Source organism: Dama dama, chromosome 31, assembly GCF_033118175.1.
Source record: "Dama dama isolate Ldn47 chromosome 31, ASM3311817v1, whole genome shotgun sequence".
Classification (NCBI taxonomy): Eukaryota; Metazoa; Chordata; class Mammalia; order Artiodactyla; family Cervidae; genus Dama; species Dama dama.
Window position 1 is genome coordinate 40299612 of NC_083711.1, and position 22973 is coordinate 40322584.

Consider the following 22973-nt stretch of genomic DNA (forward strand, 5'->3'; position numbering starts at 1 on the left):
GTGATGAATAAGGATATAGCAAATCTTTCAAAATCCCACTAAAACTTAATGAGATGCAAATTAGGCCCTTGTCTTCCATAATTAGTATTTCTAAAGGTAGAAAATTAGAGTATGTTTCCAATTAAAAGTACTGATTAAGTGTATTTAAATATTACCTATATAATTTTAGGGGAAAGGGGTTATCTGTAGCTATGATGTAGATTTGATTTGACAGAATATATGCTTTGATACTGGGGGTAAGGACTGATAATCTTTCAAAGAGATGTAACTAGTAGGAAAATAAATCTATACTCAAAATTTTATTATCTGTTGGAATTACAAAATATATGCTATTAACCCACAAAACAAGCTTTCAAAAAATTCTGAAACAATTTTTGAAATTTATTTCTAAAAGTCACAGAGACAAAACTTTAAAAGCAACAATTTATACTAAGTATACATGCATGAGCAAAAAAATAAGCAAGGGAATACACAAATGAACATAGTAAAATTTTAATGAATACAGTATTCTGGATACAAGTAGAATACTACTACGTAAGAACTGTATTTACCTCAAAAGTCTATGGTAGTATGGATTGAGATAAACCAGGCTTAGGATAGTCACTTCACTATTCACATTTTAATCAGGGCTGACTAGAAGCCAAAACAACTTATTTTAGGCTAAGATTTTCAATTAAACTATAGAATGAATTTTTTATTTAATAAACATGTTTGAAAGTGATCTGTACTCATTTAAAGGCAGCTGGGGCAAGTCAAACCACAGAGAGCCCTTACAAAGACTAAGCACCAAATGACAAATTGTGGCTTTTGTTTTGGGCCACCTTACATTTTTTTTAAATGTATTTTCTATTAACATTTACGTACAGATTCTTTCAGGCAAAAGATCTGAATGTGGAACTTTCTGCTTCAAGATCTTGCCAACTGTCACTTACAATAGTTTTTAAGCAATGAATACTTCTGAACAATCCCAAGCCAATACTTAATTGGTTACAATTTTAAGATGCAGAACTTTAAAGTATTTTGGTCCCTGAAAATTCATAGGGCCAAATGCCTTAACTGGAAGTAGCATTTGTTTAAAATAAAAGAAGTCTTACTCAAAGATGATAATGAATAAAATAACTATTTAGGCTCCAGTACGCAACCTTTCTAAATTTTCACCCTGTAAGAAATGATTATAATGTCTTTCAGGCTTGCTATATGCCCCGGACAATCAAAAGAAACCAACAAGGAATTTAACATTTCAACAAGTTAGGAACTATTTACTGTAAGCATATAGTGAAATTCTGGAAGACATACTACCATACTTTGAGAAAACGCTATTTTTTAACAGGTAAGCATGTGTTGAAGGCAGTTTATAAATGAAACATAACAAATCTTATGTTTATGCATACAACTTATAAAGTAGAAAATAATGTGCTATTTCTTTCCAATAGTATAGCATCACACTAACACTATAGTTAAGGTTGAAAGCGTCTGTACACATGTCCACTACACGCCACAGCAGCATATGCCTCTTAGATATTCTGTTCATTATCCAACGTATGCCAACCATGGTTTCACAGATTTGTACCAGTTTGAGCAGGCTAATACAATCATTCTGCCTTATCTATATAACTATGAAGTAAAGTTAACCAGTTTCAGGGAACGAAAAATTTCACAATCAGTAAAGAAACATATTAAACCTCTGCAACAGGATGGAAAATGCTTCTAAGGACATGATATAATCCTAACAGGAGGACAGTTTATGCCTCTAGATATAGTGTATGTGCGAAAAGTTAGGAGCCTGGAGAAATACATCAAGCTATATCGGACCTAAACGATTATCAAATTAGTTTTAACTACTAAATACTCAAATGTGAATTATTGGTGTTTTTCTAGTGCAACATCATCCAGTTTACTGCTGAGGACTACTCAAAGCTCTTCTGCCACTACGTGTTTGCTGTTAGTGCAAATTAGTATCTAAATAGGGAGCTGTCTGATTCATGAGTCTTGAAAAAATTAGAATGATTGTTTATCTAACCTTATCTTTGTATTCTGAAAAGAATGCTATAAAACCCAATTATTTTCCTAGCTTTGTAGATCTTGTACCATTTTAGATAATTCAAATCAAACATGGTTGCCTGCAAATCCTTTATTAGAAGTAAAAACAAAGTACATTTTGGTTATGTTTTGCTGCTGGTCTCCTCTTGCATGTGCTTTATCAATGAGAGCACTATTCCGGGCATTAATTGTGCTCCTTTAATGTAACTGAACATGAGAAGACCTGGTAGCTCAAATTTTGACAAGTGATTTTTTTTTTTTGGTGGCAGGCTTATTTAAAAATGAAAACAACCAAAAAACCTCACATAAATCTAAAATCAGATGGGCACTTTGACAACCCAAACTAGGAACTTAAATCTACCAAAAAAGATATAGAAAGCTGTTTCTGAAAAACATAAATCTTTTTCTTACTCACTTTGGCTTTTTTTAAATGAAGATTTGTGGTAAAATGATCTCAAGGATAACTCCCTCTACATCACATAGGGCATCAATTATCAGTGCTTGTAATAGAAATATATTTTATAAACACTTTTAACTTGAATGTTTTCAAAGAATTTAAGACTTTTTTTTTAAAGCTCTAGTCCAAGTTTTCAGCTGTTCAATTTTTAAAAAATATATTTAGGGTATCCAACAAAGACAACTGGGCTAAGCTACTTTAATTAACCTTACAGGATAGTGAAATTCAGATAGAGCTCATTTCCTGAACATGGTTGACCTTTAACAGAACTGATTTATTTCCTCACCCAAACAGTTATGCAGGATACTGCCAGATCGCCACTACAAAAAAAACCTTGCCAGTATTTCTAGACAATGGTTTATCATCTATGTTTAAAAACCTTGTACCACCAGAGGCAAAGCACATAAAAGTGAAAGTAAGTAAACCTATTTCTAGTCTATTTATCTAAATAAACTTTTATAAAATCATATGGAAAATTAATGCATAAAAAGTAATCTCCTTATTATCTGATTTGTCAGTCAAAAAGTAATTGCTAATTCTCTGTAAAAACAGGAAACTCAATCATAAAATGTCTAGTTTAAATTAAAATGCCAATCTTGAAGTCTTTTAATACCATGACATAAAAAAGAAGTTTGCAAATTCAGGATGACACTTGAAATAAAAGCTATGGTTCAAAAGTCTGTTTATAGTTAAGAGACTAAAATCGTATCACTGCAAAATTCCCCGTGGCTTTTGGCACTGACATGAAGATTTCAGTCTTTTGGTCACTTGAAGCTGCTACTAAATACAACAAGAAGCCTTTAAAAAAAAAAAAAAGGGAAAAAAGACAGTGAGGAACTGAAGGATAGTTAAGGTAACTACATCATTTACAAGTAAAGCATAGTCTGCAATAAACAGTCTTTTTCTGCTAGGAATCTGAAGATATAAGAATAGTTTCCCACCCTCCCTTCTTTTTTGAGGATCCTCTAATCAGGGAAATAATTTAAGTTACTGTGAGTGGTATTGCCTGGCAGCAGCTTCAATTTCCTAGGCTAGTCGTCAATCCAAGTAATTAAGTAATCTCACAAGGAATAATTATACATGGCAACAGGGTAAAAAAGCAGGGCAGTTCTTCCATGCACAAACATTTCAGGAGAAAAACCATCAATTTTAAAGATAACCATCAGGTTTCAGGTATCCTAGCACACTCTAAACCCTAAGTTTTGCTTTACACCATTGGTGACTAAAATTAACAATACATTTTGCAGTGAGTTTTTTTGTTTTTTTTTTTTAAATTTTTTGCCTGCAACTGTATATACATTGCAAAACTATTCTGCATCACATGATTTAAAGTGAAATAAATATAAAAATGAACCACACAATCAACACATAACTTTTAATACTCCACATTATTTATCTTGATCACAATGGTGGTAACCTCCTTGTCAACAATCTTGTGAGTTAAGGAGCTGATTCTCATTCTCGTATCCATCAGGCAGGTATGCTCTCCTCAGCTGGTCTGACTTGGGTATGGAGCCTCCATTCTTCACATGGCGAGACAGGAAAGCACGGACTGCTGGGTGATCAGCCTTCTCAAGTGGGATATTGGCTTCCAGGCACATTTTCACAAAGTCCTGGATAACACTGACTTTCTCTGTCTGCGCAGTACTGTTGCACTGAAGCGATGCAGTTAGAGGCCTCTGCTTCTTTCTCACATTCTGCTCTTCAAATTCTGCCTTCCTCTTGGTATGAGTCTTTGACTTGAGGTGGTCACTAATGGCAGACTTGCGAACATGATTCAGAACCACATTGCAAGAAGTGCAGAAGAGTTTTCCTCCATCTTCGTGCAGCTCACCTCCAAACTCAGTGACTCGATCCAGGGGAGTCACATACAAAGCAGTCTTAGAACGGTTTCGAGCAGGTGGTGCTGTTACTACAAATCGTTCCATTCTGACTTTGAATTGGGTTCTTTCAAGACAAGAGAAACAAAAGATAAGTGTTGTAACACTTCATGCAGAAAGCAAAAATAAAAGGCAGGTATAAACATTTTGAGATTAAAGGCTTCAGAAAATTTAATTCAAATTATTATTAATAGACTTATCTAGTAAGTCTTAACTTACCTGAAATATGTTAAGGGAAGGGAAAACCAGAGCAAAATCATTCCTTGGTTTTGAAGAAATTAAATTCGAACAATTAAAAAAGAACTCCAACTATCATAGATGTCACTATCCTTTAGAAAAATCTAACTACAGGTCTACATTAATAGTATCAATTGTATGAATCTCATCTAATTTAGATGTATGTTCAATTTTAAAAGAACTTTGTTCCTGTCACAATTCTGGGACGACAGATTTTAGGAAAACAACTTCAAGGAATTATGTACAAAATTTATTCAAACAGGTGAGCCATTAAGCTGGTATAATTCTATATGGAGATGAATATAACTTCTAAAGTTGTTCTGAGAATAAAGAGAGTAAAAGTCAAGAAAGGACACAGGCCAAATGTGATTAAAAGCAGCAACAATCACATTAAATTTTACAGTCAAAATATAGAGCTCAAATTAGTCATTTTTATTTAATGTATTTACACCTCTACTAAGACACCGTTCCAAAAGGTGATGATAGTCAAGCTATGCAAAGTAGCTTTTCTAACACTTTTGTTTACATTGAAGAATAATGTTTACATTTGTGAATATTTATTTCATTTATTAACTATTAAGTTAGACCAAAACTAAGAACTTAATACAGTTATCTAGTACATGATGGATGCTCAATCACAATTTATTTGATATGGGATAATAAGTGATTATTTTCACAAATATTTAACTCAGAAACAATAATTTCTCAATTTATCCCAACAACAGATTTTTCTGATCATTGCCAAAATCATAAGGTTATGGGCACTGAAAACTTGAGATAACAAAGGTTGTAAATGATAACCATTTGTTGGATTAAACTCTTACATTAGTCCAGATAAAAGAAACTGAAGTGAATTAGATAGATTTCAGGATGGAATTCTGTTCCATTTAAATACACTAGAGAAAAATTCCCAGGTGTGTTCTGAAGAACTATGCTTTATAAGCATAATCAAAAACATTGGAGTATTCCATTAATCTATGCTACAGAATTCACAACTGGTTAACATGAAATCTCTCTCAAAAGAATTTATGTATTAGCCACCTGTGGCCATAACCTCAGAGAACTCAACATTTCACAGTATTCTTGGAAGGTTTAGGCTTTAATAGGTTTAATTCTGTTCTTTTTTTTCCAATAAAAATCTGTTAACCCAAGGCTCTCATGTGTCAAATATTATTTAGGCTATAGGTTTTCAATTGCAGAAGACAATTCCTGCGTACTTAACAGTGAATTACCATTACACATATTTGTACTTTATGGTATGTGTCGTAGAATCTTATACCAAGTCAGTCCCAATTATAATGAATGGTTCCAAGCTCTTTATGAAAAACATTACATATTTGTGCCTAGTAATGATTAAATCATTCTATGTTTAAAGTCTTCTATCTTTGGATTTCAAACTGTAAACAATTAACATGTTCGTTATTCTCCGAAGCATAAAACACGCATTCACTTGTGTTAATATGAAAGGCCTATTCATTACAAAATCTTGTAAGTTTTCTAGTATATTTGTGTTACTGCAGAGGCAAGTATCTACCCAGTAGAGGTTGCTCGAGTTTACAGAACCGAAGAACAAAAGTGTTTTCCATAGAAGTATAGATATTTTAAACGAGGAAGTTAAAAAGTTAAGGGCAGTAATTGGCCAACAAAAGAAAACAAGCAAATCATTTACTGGATAAAAATAAAACTCATCATAAGTTTTCAAGTTTAAATGTTTACCGGATAAGTTTCCAGTTTTTTCGTCTTGATACCTAGCAGTGAAGGGTCTCCAGCGCAAAACCAAAGACGCATTAAATCCTGGCACTTTGCGTTTGTTCAAACCCGGATATGCCTTCAAATCAGTTTTTCAACAAGTGGTGATGGGGAAACAGTTTCTGGGCTTGCACCCTATTTTCCCTGAGGTGCTGGGAAGTCATGCCTTTACTGAAAAACACGAAAAACAAACGGAAAGAAAAAATGGAGGAGGGGGAAGAAGGGTGGATGAAAAAAAACGAAGAACGTGCACGACAGCCACCACGCAGGTGTGTTTAAAATCACCCTAGTTAAGTCCATAAATCCGGATCCCAACGTTTACCCCAGCTCTCCTCAGCCCAGTCCCTCCTCAGTCGTCCGCCCCGCTCTGAGCCTCCTCGCGCGCCCCAGCCCCAGGGACCGGGAGGAGGGAAAGGCGGGGCTCGCGACGCTCCTGGCGTCTAGACTCCCTCCTCCCGCGCGGAGCCCAGCACGCCGGCGTCTCACCGCCCCTGCCCGCTAGCTGGGCAGGGCCGAGTCCCAGCCGCCGGCCGTGGGCCCGGGAACTCGACAGCCGAGTTGGCGGCAGTCTCAAGGGAGGAGGCGGCAGGCGCCTGGCGGAGGCGGCCGCTGTCAGGCTTCCCGTCCCCTCCCTCTTCCTCCCGCCGACAACGGCGCCCCGGCCCCGCCCCCCGGCTCCCGCTCGGGACGGAAGGCCCCGGGCCCAAAGCCCGCACCAACGGCCGGGCCCACCCTCGGCCTCCCTAGCTCCTCGGTACCGTAGGATCTGGGCCGTCGCTAGGGGAAGTGGACGATACACGGCCGGAAAGGAAAAGAGGAGGAAGAATAGGAGGAGCAATAGGGTGAGGGAGGAGGACCAGTCGCCGCCGCCACCGCCGCCGTCGCCGCCGCTGTTGCCCGATCGAGCCCCGCGGCGGCCGCCGTGTCCCCCGCCGCGCCCCGTCCTCCTGCGCCGCCAGTGGCAGAGCTCGTAGGCGGGCCCCAGCAACCGCCGAGCAACATTGACCAACGGACTGCAAGTCTATCAAACAGACGGCAAATTTGACCAATAGTGGTGGAAGGGCGGACATGTGCATGATTGGCGGCTAGCGTTCTCCAATGAAAACTGGGGGCGTGGGTGGGCGGAGCCGGAAGTAGAGCCAGCCGAGAGCCCCCTGTCCGGCTGGGGAGGAGAGAAGGGGGAGGGAACTAGAGGAGGAGGAGGAGGTTAGCTGAGGCAGCTACAGCGGCGGCGGCGCAGGGGTTGGTACGCGCTGGGCGGCGAGAGCCTCATGGCGGAGGAAGAGAGCGACCAGGAGGCCGAACGCCTCGGAGAAGAGCTTGTGGCCATCGTAGAGTCCCCGCCAGGCCCAGCCGGGCTTAGAGCTGCGGGCGACGGCAGAGGCGGCGCTGGCGGCGGCAGCTGCGGTGGTGGCGGCGTCGGGATCAGCAGTCGGGATTACTGCCGACGCTTCTGTCAGGTGAGGCGCCCGTCGGCCGCCCGCCCGGACTTGTCAGCCGGTCCTGGGCCTCCCTGCCTCCCCTGTTCTTCTCGTCCCCGAGTCTGGGCTGTGTCCGGCGCTCGCGCCAACCGGCGCAGCGAGGAGCGTGAGGATGAAACTCCCCCCCTCCACCTATCCGGCTTGGGGTGGGGGGCGGGGAGCGGGTTCGGGATGACCCGCGCAGGTTTAGGGTTGCGGAGAAAGTGAGAGTTTGTCCGGGGTGGAGGGGCTGGACCGGAGGGTCAGCTGGCAGGAAAGCTCTGTACTGACAAGCCTCCCCTGCCCCGGATAGACCCCTTTCTGCCCGAGGGTCCCGCCTTTCTTGTGTTTCCTATCCTGTTTCTTGTCACCTCAGTTGGAGTCTCTGGCAACATATCTTGCCTTCCCTTCTCCGCCCCTTGCCCCCCGTATTCTCCCCTTTTTCGGATATGGGAGGCGTGCCATCTCTCTACCGCCCCCTCTCCTGTCATCGCCACCCCTCCCCCTCTGCTAGGGTCTCCTGTCATCCCCTCACGAGATCCCGCTGGGCCAGTTCTCCAGTTGGCTTAGGCGCTGACCCACAGTGATTTAGTTACTTTTTTGGGAGGTGGGGTTAAGGCCATGGGATTGTCATTTTTCCTTTTCTTACCCCCCTTCCCCGATACACACAAGCTCTTTTCTGATAAACTGCTAATAGAGAAAGTAGCTTTCCTTAAAGTATTGCTCTGGTTACATCACCACCACCCCCCCTCTTCCTTTAAATTATACTGTATTTTATTTAGCCTGTAAAAAAAAAAAAAAAGACAACAAAACAGTGTCTAAACAATGACAGTAAATTACTTACTTGGTCGACAGCCACAACGATTTGATGTATTTAGAACGTTTAAGCATAATCAAATATTAAAGTACCATATTTGTGCAGGGATAAAATTTATGTAATCTATACATTTACATCTGCATATATTTGTAGTTTAACATTTTGTTCTCTTTCATAGCGCTATTATTTTGCAAACTCTTGGGAAAAATTTAATTAATCCTTTTCCATCTCATTCCTTTGTTTATTATCTTGGATGTATAGGATTCAAATCTTGGTTCCACTACTCCTAGCTGTGTTATCTTAAACAGATTACTTAACCTCTTTGTGCCTTATTTTCTTTACCATCAAATCCGGATAGTAATTAAACGAGTGAATATGTAAAGGATCCAAACTGTTTGGATCCTTTACATATTAAAGTTAGCCATTAATTTCATTCTGGTAGCAAGTAAGAAATAAAGCTAAACAGAAATGAGCATCATGTTTGCTGAAATTTGATTTTATGTCTTTCCAAGCATTGAGAGATTGCTTGGAAAAAAGGGTGGGGTTGACATTTTCAGGGAGATTTCATCCCCCTCTTCTCCAAAATAGGTAAGTTTGTTTGATGGTGGAAATTGTCTTGTTATACAGGCTATGTGAGTTTCCTTTGGCATTGCTCTCTGTTTAGTAACTTTCTTAAAAAAAATTTTTTTTTTGGTACTGGCATTCAGAATTTAGAGATTGTGTCTTTATAGAGCTTGTCTTCTGTTTTACATGTAGAAACCATGTTTTCAGTAGATTATTTACCTGTAGGAGTTTTAAACTTATGTAAAATTATGTTACAATTGATCTTTTTAATAGAGTCACAGGCAGAAAGTCTATCTTTATCTATATTTTGCTTTTTATATCAGTAATGAGCATCTTGGCTTTGGTTACATTTAGCTTTGTAAATTTATTTGCTGTAGAATGCGAAACTTAGTTTGAGGGCCAGAACATTTTTGGAGAACTTTTAATTACTTTCCTTCTATTTCTTGAAACCAACTTCAAGAACAAATTAATAAATTTAGCTTGTGAAATACAGTGTCCGAATAGTGACAGTAAATTATTTTAAGAACAAAAGAAGTTGACTATTTTCTAAAACTCCACTGCCTCCTAAAATATCCAAGGAAATAAAAGTAAATAGGAAGAGCTTAGTAACCTTTATATTGCTAAATTATGACTGTTATACTGACATACTTTGATGTTACCAACTTTTACCTGAAATCTCATATTTTATAGTACTCTACATTACCAAAAGATCTCTTCTTAGGGTTCCTATCCTGGTTCCACCTTGCAGGTGAGCTTTGTGAAGTGTTTTTTTTGTGTTAAAACTTTAAGATGGAATAAAAGATTACCTGAATTAAGTTGAATTTTACCGACTGATTAATAGTATTCTAGTATAATAATTATGCTTTATTTGCCAGTAAGGGAAGCAGTGGATTATACAATCTAATTCCTAAAGATTGTTTCTTTTTAAATATTTGGTTTCCTAATATTCGCTCAGGGTAACTTGCCTTCATTAATAAATTACTAGTTGTGAGTAATCCATAAAATGGATAACACGTACTTGAGTTGGTGACAGTTAACTCAATATATGAATTATACACACAGCCTTGTAAAGTTGAGAAGAAAGGCTCCAATTTTTTCTTCCTCCTTTTAGAGAGAAATATGAATCAAAATTTCTTGGCAGTTAGTTGTGTGGGTGAAGGGAGAGGAAGGAACACTTCTTTTCAAGAATGGTTCTGTGTCTTTTACCACAGGGAAAAGTAAAACAGAAGACTGTAGATAATGTAAGTGAAAAATTATGCATGCACTCAATGCATTTGATGATAAAGTTTTCTATTTGAGAAATAATACTAGTAATTATAAATCTTAAACTAAGGGGATAATCCCTTAGCCTATAGCTGATTTTTGAGATGATGGATTTGGGAGACTGAAAATGTTCATTTCCAGTTACATTGAATAATGTTTGACTGACTGCCCCATCATATCCTCCATTGGCTTTTATTAGTACAGGCCCAACAAATGCTTAAATAGAATTGGCCCTTAGCTGATATTTAATTTGAGGATGAAAGGAAGAGAAATGTAGTTTTTATTGAGGGCCTACTAACTCTTAAGGCCTTCAGATAGGTCTTGTTATGCAAGTTACATTGTTGAAATGGAGGCCTGAGCAAGTTAGTCTGTCAGGTGAATAAGCTGGGATTTTTGGACCCAGCCTTCGATGTCTTGTGAACTATAGATTGAAATTACAAATGAATCCTCAAATAATTATAAAGTGACTTTTATTTTTCTTGGTCAAGTTGTACAAGAGAGACGAAAAACTTACTGAAGAACTCAGAATAATGGATGGAAAATTTTAAAAGTACTCTTTCATTATGCCACAGTATAAAAAATATTCCAAGTAACAGTTAACTATCTCTGATTTCTTAGGGGCTGTGAACATTTATTTCCCTGATACCTGAAGGTTGTGGTAATTCAACTTAATTTTGTTGCTAGATACATTGAAATCTTTTATCACAAATTATAAATTAAGCTAGTTAAAGATACCCTTCTTAGTTCAGTGCCAGAATGGATATAGTGAATGATATGTAAGTATTTCTGAAAGCACTTTGATATGTTTATTAAAATAGACTTTAAAAGCATTTCTTATTATAGTGGGGTTAAAAAGTCATCCCATGAGGATGTCATAAGTATAAAATGAGAGAATGAACATGAGGTTCTCAGTACTATACCTAGCACATAGATAGGCTTAAATAGATACAGGCTATTAATATTTCTCACATGTGAAATCCTCTGAAGGTTTAAGAGGAACATGAGAGATAATCTAATCTGTAGGTCACTTAAAGTTTGTATCCTGCAGTAAACTTGAGAGAGAATTTAGAAATATTACAATTCTAAATTGTTAATTAACTAGAAAACCCAAATGCTCCTAATGAAACACTAACTGATTTGCAAAAATAACTGTATTGTTTTTCAGATTTTATTTCTTGTAGCAGACATCGGGCAACGTCTGGAGATATTTGTGATTGTCTTACTTGGGTGCTTGCTACTGGCATCTAGTGCGCAGAGGCCAGAGATTTTGAGCATCCTGCAGTGTGCTGGGCAGCCCTAACAGCAAAGAATTATCTGGTTCATAGTGGTCAATAGAATTATCAATAGAACTATCTGGTGCCAAAGTTGAGAAACCCTCCTGCTATAACCTTACTTTGGAACTCTTAGTGGATACTCTGTTTTGAAAGAAAGTATTTAATCATCTCATCAAATAATTTTAAGCAGCTAGTGTGCATCCTGGGTCGCAAGAAGGGCTTCCCTGGTAGCTCAGCTGGTAAAGAATCTGCCTGCAATGCAGGAGACCCCGGTTTGATTCCTGGGTTGGAAAGTTCCCTTGGAGAAGGGATAGGCTACCCACTCCAGTATTCTTGGGCTTCCCTGGTGGCTCAGATGGTAAAGAATCTGCCTGCAGTGCGGGAGGCCTGGGTTCTATCCCTGGGGTGGGAAGATCCCCTGGAGGAGAGCATGGTAACACACTCCAGTATTCTTGCCTGGAGAATCCCAGGGACAGAGGAGCCTGGCGGGCTGCAGTCCACTGGTCGCAAAGAGCCCCACACGCCTGAGCAACGGAGCACGGCACAGCGTGTAGCAGGCACTTTAAACAGATAAACAGTCTAACAGAAAGTTCACTCCATAGTTTTACAAAATGCATGCTCATGCCTCTCTAAATTAAAATGTAATTGTTTTAGGAAAATACAACCCTTATCTCTGAGTCTTGGTATAAAGTTCACATAATATAGTTTCTTGAGCAGTTACTTAGAGTATAATAATACATTTTTACTATTCCTGGAATTATTTTTTGATTTATGTTTTTGTATGTGCTTTGTTTATTAATAAGTACATATAAGACTTAAATATGAGGAACTGCATTTTGCTGCTAGAAGAGACTTGACTTAAATAGTTTAAATGAGTACATATTTATTTCTCATATGAAAAGTCTTGAATGGTCAGTAGGAATGATATGGTAGCTTTATCATCATTTGTTCTTTCTTATTAGTCATCTTTATCTTCTATCTCAAGTTTGCCTCATGATCCAAAATAGTTGCTGAAGTTGCAAACACCAAATCTCAGGTCCATGTAGCAGGAATGGGGTGTCTCTGGGGTATGCCAAAAACATCTTGCTGTAAATTCTACTCAGTAGCTTTGATTTCCATCTTGTTAGCTAGTCTCATCTGAAAAGAACATTAGGGTATATTTTTGTATTTTTCTCCCAGATAAACACATGTCTGTGATTCCCTTGTGGATCAGCTGGTAGAGTATCCGCCTGCAGTGTGGGAGACCTGGGTTCGATCCCTGGGTTGGGAAGATCCCCTGGAGAAGGGAAAGGCTACCCACTCCAGTCCATGGGGTCCCAAAGAGTCTGACACGACTGAGCAACTTTCACTTTCACATGATTCTATTAATAAGGAAGGAAGAAAATAAGAATGGATATTGTAGAGGCAACTTTTTGTTTGTGTTTTTATTTTTCTTTTTCCTATTTTGCCATAAATGATAATAAAAAATAGTGGTCATACTCTTGTCCCGTTCCTTCCCCGCATATTTCCCAGAAGTAATCACTTGCAATTCTTTTAGCAAGTATGATGTTTACCTCCATGTTATTTATTTATTATAATTATTATAATAAGGAAAAACAAAACAAAGTGAATCCTAGACCTTGTTGGCTGTATTTAGGAAGCTAAATGCTTTGCTATTGTTCATGGTTTTTTTCCCCCCCTGGAGAAGGAAATGCCACTCCAGTATTCTTGCCTAGAGAATCCCATGGACAGAGGAGTTTGGCGGGCTGTGGTCCATAGGGTTGGACACGACTGAAGCAACTTAGCAGCATGCTTTTTTTGGTTGACTTTCAGGTTGACTTTCGATTCTTTCAATTATGAAAGGTTGACTTTCAGCATTGAATACTACTAATTGTTCATAATGACATTATTTGTAATAGCAAATTATTAAAAATTAGCTAAAAACAAAAGTTAGGAAAATGTTACATTTAATGGAATCCTTTCTCCTAACAGTTATGTGTTGTTGTTTAAACTCTTGTGATCCCATAGAATATAGCCCTGCCAGGCTGCTCTGTCCATGTGATTTCCTAGGCAAGGATACGGGAGTGGGTTGCGATTTTCTTCTCCAGGGGTTCTTCCTGACCCAGGGGTCAAACCCATGTGTCCTGCCTTGGCAGGCTGATTCTTTACCACTGAGCCACCTGGGAAGGCCCTAAGAGTCATTATTTAAGGGATATTTACTCACATGGGAAATTGTTAGTGGTATTATAACAGCAGAGAAAGACACTGACGGCAGGTGACGTCACTTTTGTAAATAAAAAGACCAAAAAAAAAAAAAAATCAAATTGTAAGCAGTGGATAATTTATTAGTGATATGTTTATAGACGAATTTTTTTTTTTTTGTATTTTCTTCATTAAATCTACTCTTTATAATCAGAGGAAAAATAAAATATAAAAAATACATTTTGTTTTTTTCTCCCTATTTCACAGATTGCTTATTTTCTGTGAATAAATGCAAGAATATTTTGAGCATGATAAAATTTGAACTCCTTTGTTTCTCAAAAATATGTGAAATGCTTTTTTAAAAATGAATTGGTTTATAATTTTAGGTTAACCAATGACAGCTTAACTTAAATAACTTCTTTATATGTAGTCTTGCATTAAAATATATATTCATTACTGCTTTCTAATAATCACCCATGACATTGGCTTAAAGAAATTTATTTCAGTTTTTGTAGATAAAATGGTAGAAGAAAATATTTTTAAATGAAGTCATTGCTTTAAAACTGAGTGATACCATTATTTTATAGTTCTGCCAAACAGACATTAAGGCACCAATTGTACTATTATTGTTGGCACTGATCTTTATTTTCTTGCCAACATTTGCTAAACTATACCTTAGCAATTACAAATAAAAGCAAAAAAGAAAACTTTAAAGAAAGATGTGGTAAAAGGTGTATATGGTGAGGTATTTGAAAAATAAAACATGATCAGTAAAATATGGTCAATTAATATGCTATTTAAAATGTATATTGGGACTTCCCTAGCAGTCCAGTGATTAAGACTCCATGCTTCCACTGCAGGGGGCATGGGGTCAATCCCTGGTCAGGGAACTAAGATCCCATATTCCTTGCAGCCAAAAGTAGTTGTTGTTTTATTATTTTTATTAATATATACTTTATTAATATAAAGTGTATATTAATAAGTAATGAAAAGGATATTGGGCCATTTGAAATCTAATATAATTTATTAAAATACTAACTCTAGTTATATTTTTACAATACCTAGTCTGATTTGGAAGTATTTTTAAAGTTTGTAATTTCAAATGAATCTAATACAAGGTAGTCTTCAGCTTCCATGTAATACGTATCACCTTTATTTTTTAGCTTATCTCTGACAGGTTGGTTCATCATTTCGGCGATACACTTTGTTCAGTAATAGGTCAGCTCTCTGGGATGAGACCCAGTCAGCATCGCCTGTTTAGCACTCTGGTGGAACACTTGGTGGCAGCTAAGTTTGAGAGGAGGTCAGTCTGTATAATGTGTGACATAAGACCCTAAAGTTCAGTGTATTGATGCTCTTACACCAACCACTTGATACCTTCATTTCCCCAAAGCAGTGGTGAATGTGAGAAACAGTTGAAAGGGTTTGTGTTTAAACAGTAGGAAAAAAAGTGATTGATGTTAGGGTTGATGCTTGTTGTTTATAAAATTGGGCCTCCATATCCACAGCTCTACAGCCCTGAGTTCAGCCAACCAGAGATGAAAAAATATTGGGGAGAAAATTCCAGAAAGTTCCAAAAGGCAAAACTTGAATTTGCTGCACACTGGCAACTATTTACATAGCATTTACATTGTATTAGGTATTTAAGTAATCCACAGATGATTTAAAGTATTTGAGAGAATATGTAGAGGTTAATATACAAATACTGTACTATTTTAAATGAAACACTTGAGCATCTGCAGATTTGGTATCTGTGGGCAGGGCAGAGGTTGTGGGAATGGTCCTGGAACCAGTCTCCGAAATCCTGATGAATGACTACATAAGGCATTGGTCATATAGTGATAATCAAACAGTCACTGTCCCTGTTTTTGTGTATAGCTATAAATTTGATAAGGTCTATGAAGAAAAAGTATATATAAAATGCAGGCAGGCATTCTTGGGCAAGCTGATCTTGACTGAAATTCTTTGCTTTAGTTTGAACATGTTGAATTTAAGGTGTCTCCAAGGAGAGATCTTAAAGATGACTGGGTTTACATAATCCAGAGCTCAGAAGTGAGGTCTGGTCAGTCATAGTTGTGTGGATGGTATTTGAAGCCATGCATATGAATGAACTCACATAAAGAGATAATACAGAGAAAAGGACTTAGAAGTGAAGAAACTCCACAGTTAAATGGCCTAATAGAAATATTGAGACTTGATACGAAGTCAGAAAGATTAAAGAGCTTGGAGGAAACCAGGTAACTCTGGTGTCACAGAAGATGAGAATTAAGATGAAGTGAATGGTACTTGGCATCAAAAACTGTTGAGGTCCAACTGTTGAATTGACATGGAGATCTCTGGTGACTTTAAGCAAAGCTCTGTTTTCATGTAATGGTGGGAGCAGGAGTCAGACTGGATCAGTTTGAGGAGTGGGAAGCAAAGATGTAATATAGATAATTTATAAAGGAGATGGGAAGATATGGGTGGAAACTGGAGAAATTGTGGGTTGAAAGTAAAGTTTTTTTTATTTTTCCTAAAATAGTTGAGAATTTATTTTGTTTAAAATTTGATGAGAATGATTCATTTGAAAGGAAGAAATAATGAAAGAAGAGATAATCTGTAAAATAAGATCCTAAAAAGGGAAAGGATGACAAGATTCAAAGCACAAATGGAAGAGGTACTTTGTATAGGAGCTTTGGGGTAGGTGGAAGCTTCATCTCTTGAGAGTATATGGGGGTGGTTAGAGATTTAAAGTGAACAGAGGTCTAAAATGGTAGCTTCTTAAAGAGATAGATTTAATTGACCTGCAGAACCATTTGAGTTTGTTGATTTTGAGAACAGAGTGACCACTAGTCTTTACTTTTGTTCCTCAGGGCTTGTCTGGGTAGGTAAAGGCATGGAGAACTTGATTAGCTATATTTATTCAGTGTTGAGTGATACACTATTGGAGAAGGAAATGGCCTGGAGAATCCCAGGGACAGGAGAGCCTCGTAGGCTGCCGTCTGTGGGGTTGCACAGAGTCGGACATGATTGAAGTGATTTAGCAGCAGCAGAGTGATACACTATAATTGATTAGTTAATTAACTTTGAGAGAGAAGGGAACATTTTCCTTTTCTGGCTACATTTATGGTAAAGCAGAGAAGTGAAAAGAGAAAGAAGTTAGAGAAGTAGTTATATCAGTAGATATTAATAGATGGGTACACAACATTGTTCTTTGTACCTTATATGTGTGTGTATTTGATACTCTGATAAAACATGTACACAATTTACTAGTACATAGTTCTATAACTGGAGTTAACTAAAATTAACCCATATCTGTTTTAGTTACCCTGAAGTTGAAACGTTCTAAATATTCACTAATCACTGGTCAATGATTTGCTATGTGTGTGTTATAGTTTTAGTTATCTGAAAGATTTACTTATTTTATTGGAGTTTATGAATATAAGTGATATTTTGAGTGTTTTCTGTATGTCAGATACTGTGATGAGTGTTTTACCTCTTCTGTCTCATTTAATTCACTATTCTACATGGTACGTGCCATTATTCTCATTTTACAGTTTAGAAAATTTAAGGCTAAGAGAGATTAAATGGCCTAAGTCAGATTGGAATCCTGGCCAATCTGTCAAGAGCCTGTATACTTAACCATTCCAGTATACACATATATTATATCCAGGAATAAGCATTCAGTATCTATTATAGTATCTGTGCATATATATCGGTATATACTATACTTAAGCAGTTATTTAGTGGAACTAGTGATTTAAAAATACTCAAGGCAGCAGAAACTAAAGATGTTCATGAATGCGAAAGAGAGAAAAAAAATTACACTTAAGCTATCAGAAGTTCTCTCTAATAAGTGATTTTCAAACTTTTTATTTTATTGCTTCTCTCTGAAGCAGTGGCTCAGGTCAGTGGTCATTTTTAGAATGCAGGAGTTAGGATGATTACAAACCAGTTACTTCATGTTATTACCTCGTATTTTGAAGGTTGGAGGGTTATGGAATATATTTCAGATGTTTCTCTTAATGACTAAAGAAAATTTTCAAGTTTGTCTCTCCATATTATTTAGATTAACCTTGAATATCTTGAAATTTTACTAACGCAGAGAAGTGGATGTGCATTTTTAGACTTTATTATCTATCCTTTGCCATGTTTTGGAAACTCTTGCCAAAGATCTCTCAGGTTATAGAACTCATCAGTAAAGTTTAAGATTTGTATTCCATGCTCATGAGGGTGTGGTGAAATGGATATCTCATGTTCAAATGATGGGAACAGAAATTACCACAACCTTTCTGAACCATAATTCATCAAAATAGATTAGAAACATTAAAAATAATTTGTACTTTTTGACTTACAATATTAATTTCTGAGAAATATAAATTTGGATATAAAGCAATTCATCGTAATATTAACTGTAATTAAAAGAATGAGTTGAAAATGAAAACGCAACCAGAACATCTAAAACAACTAAACATTTTTCAATCTCATAAACTATTCAGCCTTAAAAAATGTTCTCAGTGACTATATAATGATCTAGGAAGATAAAATATAATGATGAAAAAATTAGGCGGAAAAATTTGTTTGTAGGAAGACTATACAGTTTGAATATAGGCTGGTCCATTCTCACTGTATGCACTCTATTTTAGAGGGGGGTGGTGCTGTAAATAAAAATCAAATGAGCTACTTCACTAGAGACAGGATTTTTTGAAGATAAACTATAGGAGCCATTTGTGACTTCAGGAAGTCTGTGAACTCTAAAATTATTTGAAAAAGAAGTTGTACTTGCATTTCCTTGGTGAGCAAATCTAAAGTTTTTGTTTTTTATCAGATTCTTCTAAGAATTTTCAAATCTTACTAACAAAACACAGACCACAGTCATCCAGACACACCAACAAGTTATGAGCCTTCGCGGTAAGCTGCTGTGACACAAGCAGCACTGCTGCTTCGCAAATAAAGATTTACTGGACTTTGCCCATCACTTCTGTATTTTCTACGGCTGCTTTCATGATATAACAGGGTTAAGTAGTTGAGATGGACAATGTGCAGCTCATAACAGCTTTCTGGCCTTTTCAAAAAAAAAAAATCTCAGCCCCTGTGCTACTTTCTTATTGATTCTTTTCTATAATCCCGTGAGATAGGTACTATTTTTAATCTTCATTTAATGAATGACACAGATGAGACTCAGAGAGGTTAAGCAACTAACCCCAAGTCACATGCTAGAAAAGAGAAATTACAATGTTAATAGTGGTTATATGTGGGCAGAAAATGATGGATGATTTTTTTAATAATCCAGGTTTACTACAGTGAGTGTATATAGCTTATCAAAAGGGGAGGCAGTTGAAAAAAAATTAGAACTGAGTTAGAATGTTAAAACTCATTCATCCTTTTTTATTATTTTAATTTCCCCCATTTCATCCTCTGCTTGTGGAGAGCAAATATGCAATTTCTGCTTCCCTGTATGGGACTTAACTCTTATTATGCAGTCCTTTCTTAACTCGATTTTTTTGAGGAAAAAAAAAAAAATCCTCTATTTGTAGTTTCTTTAAAACTCTGTATTAACTGAAGCCATTTTGTCCTTTAACTCCTTTTTTTATTATTGTTCTAAAATTTTATTATTTTGAGTTACGAGTCTTTCCTTTTACTGAAGCACAGTTGATTCCCAGTGTTGTCCCAGTGTTGTCCCAGCCTCTGCTGAGCAGCAGAGTGACTCGGCTTTACACATACATACATTCTTTTAGAATATTACTTTCCATGATGGTTTATCCTAGAAGGCTGGATATAGTTCCCTGTGCAATACAGTAAGACCTTGTTGTTTATCCATTCTATGTGTGATAGTTTGTATCTACCAACCCCAGATTCCTAGTGCGTTCCTCTCCTCTGTCCTTCTCCCCTACTATAAGTCTGCTCTCTCTGTCTGTGAATCTAGTTCTGTTTTGTAGAGAGGTTCATTTGTGCCATGTTTTAGATTCCACATGTTTTGCCCTTTAACTCTTGAGATTCTTTGTGTTCTCTTTTATATTTTGAACTTAGCTTCAGTAACTACTAAGTGCTCATAACTTAATAGGTATTTATAAAATGCTGCATATATGCCTGTCTGACTGTGTGTGTGTGTGTATATATATATATAAAACTTATTTTTTCTTAATATCAACCTATTGAATTATCCTTAATAATCTTAGGCATAGATCTAGATACATAAAGTGTTGTAGAAGGTATTCCTAAAAACAAATTGGCTGTGTACTATGTGGAAAGTTTCATCCTAATGATTATAGGAGATTAAAGGAGGAAAAGTTCACAACCCCTTCCTTCAAGAAACTGAATCATCTAGTAAGGGAGAAAAAGTTTATCTGACTGCTGCAACCAGTCACGACCTTGATCCAAGCCATAGTCATCCTTCCTCTGGGAAATTTTATCTCCCTGCTTCCAGTTTTCTCAGTTCTTTTCTCCACATGGCCAAGTGATCCTTTTAAAGACGTAAGAGTGAGGTCTCTTCTAAACTAAACCTTCCATGTTTTTCTGTCTTAGGGTCGAAGCCAGAATTTTTGCCGTGGACTGCAGGGCTTCATGATCCAGCCTCTGTCCGGCTCTTTAACTTGTCTCCTATCACTGTTTGTCTCTGCTGCTTACCTTCAGCCACTCTAGTGTTTTTGCCCCCTCCTTCAGCTTGAATAAGTATTCTCCTACTTCTTGTTATGTCTGCCAGAAACACTTCATTTGGATCAAATGAATGGTCTCCTATGATTAATTTCACAAAGAGAAATTAAAGTCTAGAGTCCCAAACAGGTTAAGATACAAATTTCTGCCTTCCTGGAATATTGCTTAATCAGAGCCATTGTGCCTGTCCGGTTAGGGCTGGGGAGTTTTCAGGAGCTATAGCTTGGTTGTCCTCTCACTGGGAGTAGCTTCTTTTGCACCTCAAAAGGAAAATCATTTAACCTCCAACCATACTTTTTTAAGAATCCAGAAGGTAAATAGGGAAAATACTCCTTACACTACCCAGCCAACACCCATTAAACTTAGAAATGCTAGTAATTACTTGAACTTAGTACATAATACTGTTGACTCACATCACTTTTGCCAGTAGGATTTAGTGGTATCACTAAAGATGAATATTAAAGGAAAGAGGGGTGCACAAAAATCAAGATATCAAGTCAGTTTTGGTTTCAGCCTCACCAGCGTGCTAGTCAGTTACAGCAGCTGCCAGTGTCTATAACTTGTAAAGTTTTACTGGGAAAATTCATCAAACGGTTGTGCCACTCTATGCTTATGATAATTTTTTGAGAGGTGGAAGCACTTTACCTGAACATTTCTGCTTTCTTGAAAGCTGTTTCTGATTTTCTGTCTTGCAGAGTTTATACATTTCATGAATGACAGCCCCAGGCACCAGGTCATACTTGATACATCTTCCTTAAGGTTTCCTTCATATTAAAAACTTTTAATTTCTATTTTTTTCTGTATTGTCCTGGAACTCCTGTGCTATAGTTGGTATAGATTCTGTTTAGTGGTATAGCTTCTTTACTGCCTTTTGTAAAGAGTATATAACTTACTTGTAGTGTGTAAAGCTCAAAGTACAATCTCTGCAAGGCTCCACAAGACGAGCCTTGCAATTACCATAGCTCTGATGTTCTGCCCTCGTCTCTGGATTTCTCTGTCCCCAGCCTGTGCCAAGACATTTTTAGCCTTGTGTTACCATGACTTTTGCCGCTTCCCCTGAAATTCTTAGGCCTATTGAGCTAAAATCATAAAAGCACTCCTCTTGTGCTGCACATTTGTATTATTTGGACAACAGCCATAATGAAATAAAGCTACTTTTAATATTTCTGATGTCTGTACTCAGTGAAGATACTATGTCTTCTGCCACTTGCCCCTCTAAATCCTTTCTTTATTCTGCTTTTAACTGTTCTTTTGTCATTCAGTCTCTCAGTCATGTCTAATTCTTTCCGACCCCGTGGACTGCAGCACACCAGGCTTCCCTGTCTTTCACCATCTCCTAGAGCTTGCTCAAACTCATGTCCTTTGAATCAGTGATGCCATCCAGTCATCTTGTTCTCTCTCGTCTCCTTCTCCTCCTGCCTTCAGTCTTTCCCATCATCAGGGTCTTTTCTAATAAGTCAGCTCTTTGCATCAGGTGGCCAAAATATCGGAGCTTCAGCTTCAACATTAGTCCTTCCAATGAATATTCAGATTGATTTCCTTTAGGATTGACTGGTTCGATCTCTTTTAACTGTTCTAGACCTTGCATGATTTGTTCTACCTCACTGGCAGTGTAAACATTCCTTTTTGTCACATTCCTTTCAGCAGTGATTGTTGTTATTTAGTCACTAAGTTGTGTCTGACTTCTTTTTGTGACCCCATGGACTGTAACCCTCCAGGCTCCTCTGTCCATGGGATTCTCCAGGCAGGAATACTGGAGTGGGCCGCCAGTTCTTCCTCCAGGATTCCTGATCCAGGGGCGTCTCCTGCATTGGCAGGCAGATTCTTTACTTCTGAGCTACCAGGAAAGTCCTTCAGCAATGATAGGATATGCCGTTTCATATAAACATAGTTGGTTTCTGTTTTTGTTTATATTTTAGCCTATTCTTAAGTTGGTCCCTCCTGTCTTCCTTTCCCTTTCTGTTTGCTTTTGGGCTTAGGTTTTATTATTGTTCAGTTGTCTCTTATCTTCAGTAAGATCTCCTGTAATATCAGAGATGAAAGTCAAGGAATTTGGAATTTACTGAAAAGCATTCACCATGAAATAGATTTTGCCCATTCTTATCTCCAAGATGTAAGGAAATCTTACCAGCTCAACATCAAACCAAGGTTTAACCTCTTATTTTGCTTTTCTTCAGTTTTGCTTTTCCTGTCCATTCTCTGAGGCCTAACTTGGAGTTGCTGGGCATTTTTCTCTGTGACACTGTGCCATATCATACATTGCCTCCTATAGTAACTAGTAATTTGAAATGCATCTGAAATGCTTCAGGTATTCAATGATAACCTCTGTTTTTCTTTTTTTTTTTAACCTTTCCACAACTGTACAGATTTTATGTTACTGAATAACAGTCTCAGTCTTCATGGTGTGTGGTTTTTACA

The 22973-nt window shown here is 37.5% G+C and overlaps 2 protein-coding genes and 1 long non-coding RNA gene across 5 annotated transcripts in view; 1 reads left to right on the forward strand and 2 right to left on the reverse strand.

Moving 5' to 3' along the window:
* Positions 1 to 360: 360 nt before the first annotated feature.
* On the reverse strand, positions 361 to 7307 carry CGGBP1 (CGG triplet repeat binding protein 1). 2 transcript variants are annotated; one of them, XM_061134339.1, is made up of 3 exons: positions 7122 to 7307; positions 6331 to 6534; positions 361 to 4444 (listed from the first exon to the last, which is right to left on the reverse strand). In XM_061134339.1, exon 3 carries the CDS (start codon positions 4423 to 4425, stop codon positions 3922 to 3924), a length of 504 nt encoding a protein of 167 aa, XP_060990322.1. In that variant the 5' UTR covers positions 4426 to 4444; positions 6331 to 6534; positions 7122 to 7307; the 3' UTR covers positions 361 to 3921. The 2 variants fall into 2 exon arrangements, with proteins under 2 accessions (XP_060990322.1, XP_060990323.1); XM_061134340.1 differs by lacking the exon at positions 7122 to 7307 and adding an exon at positions 6686 to 6983.
* Positions 7308 to 7531: 224 nt separating this feature from the next.
* ZNF654 (zinc finger protein 654) overlaps positions 7532 to 22973 on the forward strand; it is an 88787-nt gene continuing 73345 nt past the window's right edge. The window contains exon 1 of one of the 2 annotated variants that reach the window (XM_061134373.1): positions 7532 to 7823. In XM_061134373.1, coding sequence (XP_060990356.1) covers positions 7635 to 7823 — 189 coding nt within the window. In that variant the 5' untranslated portion in view covers positions 7532 to 7634. The remainder of the gene's footprint in view (positions 7824 to 22973) is intronic. The other variant, XM_061134374.1, reaches the window with a different exon arrangement.
* Positions 12778 to 22973, reverse strand: part of LOC133050194 (uncharacterized) — an 88723-nt gene continuing 78527 nt past the window's right edge. The window contains exon 3 of the long non-coding RNA XR_009691547.1: positions 12778 to 12878. This is a non-coding gene — a long non-coding RNA (uncharacterized LOC133050194). The remainder of the gene's footprint in view (positions 12879 to 22973) is intronic.

Coding starts and splice junctions, on each gene's coding strand:
- CGGBP1 (XM_061134339.1), bottom strand. CDS start 4,425: ATGGAACGATTTGTAGTAACAGCACCACCTGCTCGAAACCGTTCTAAG.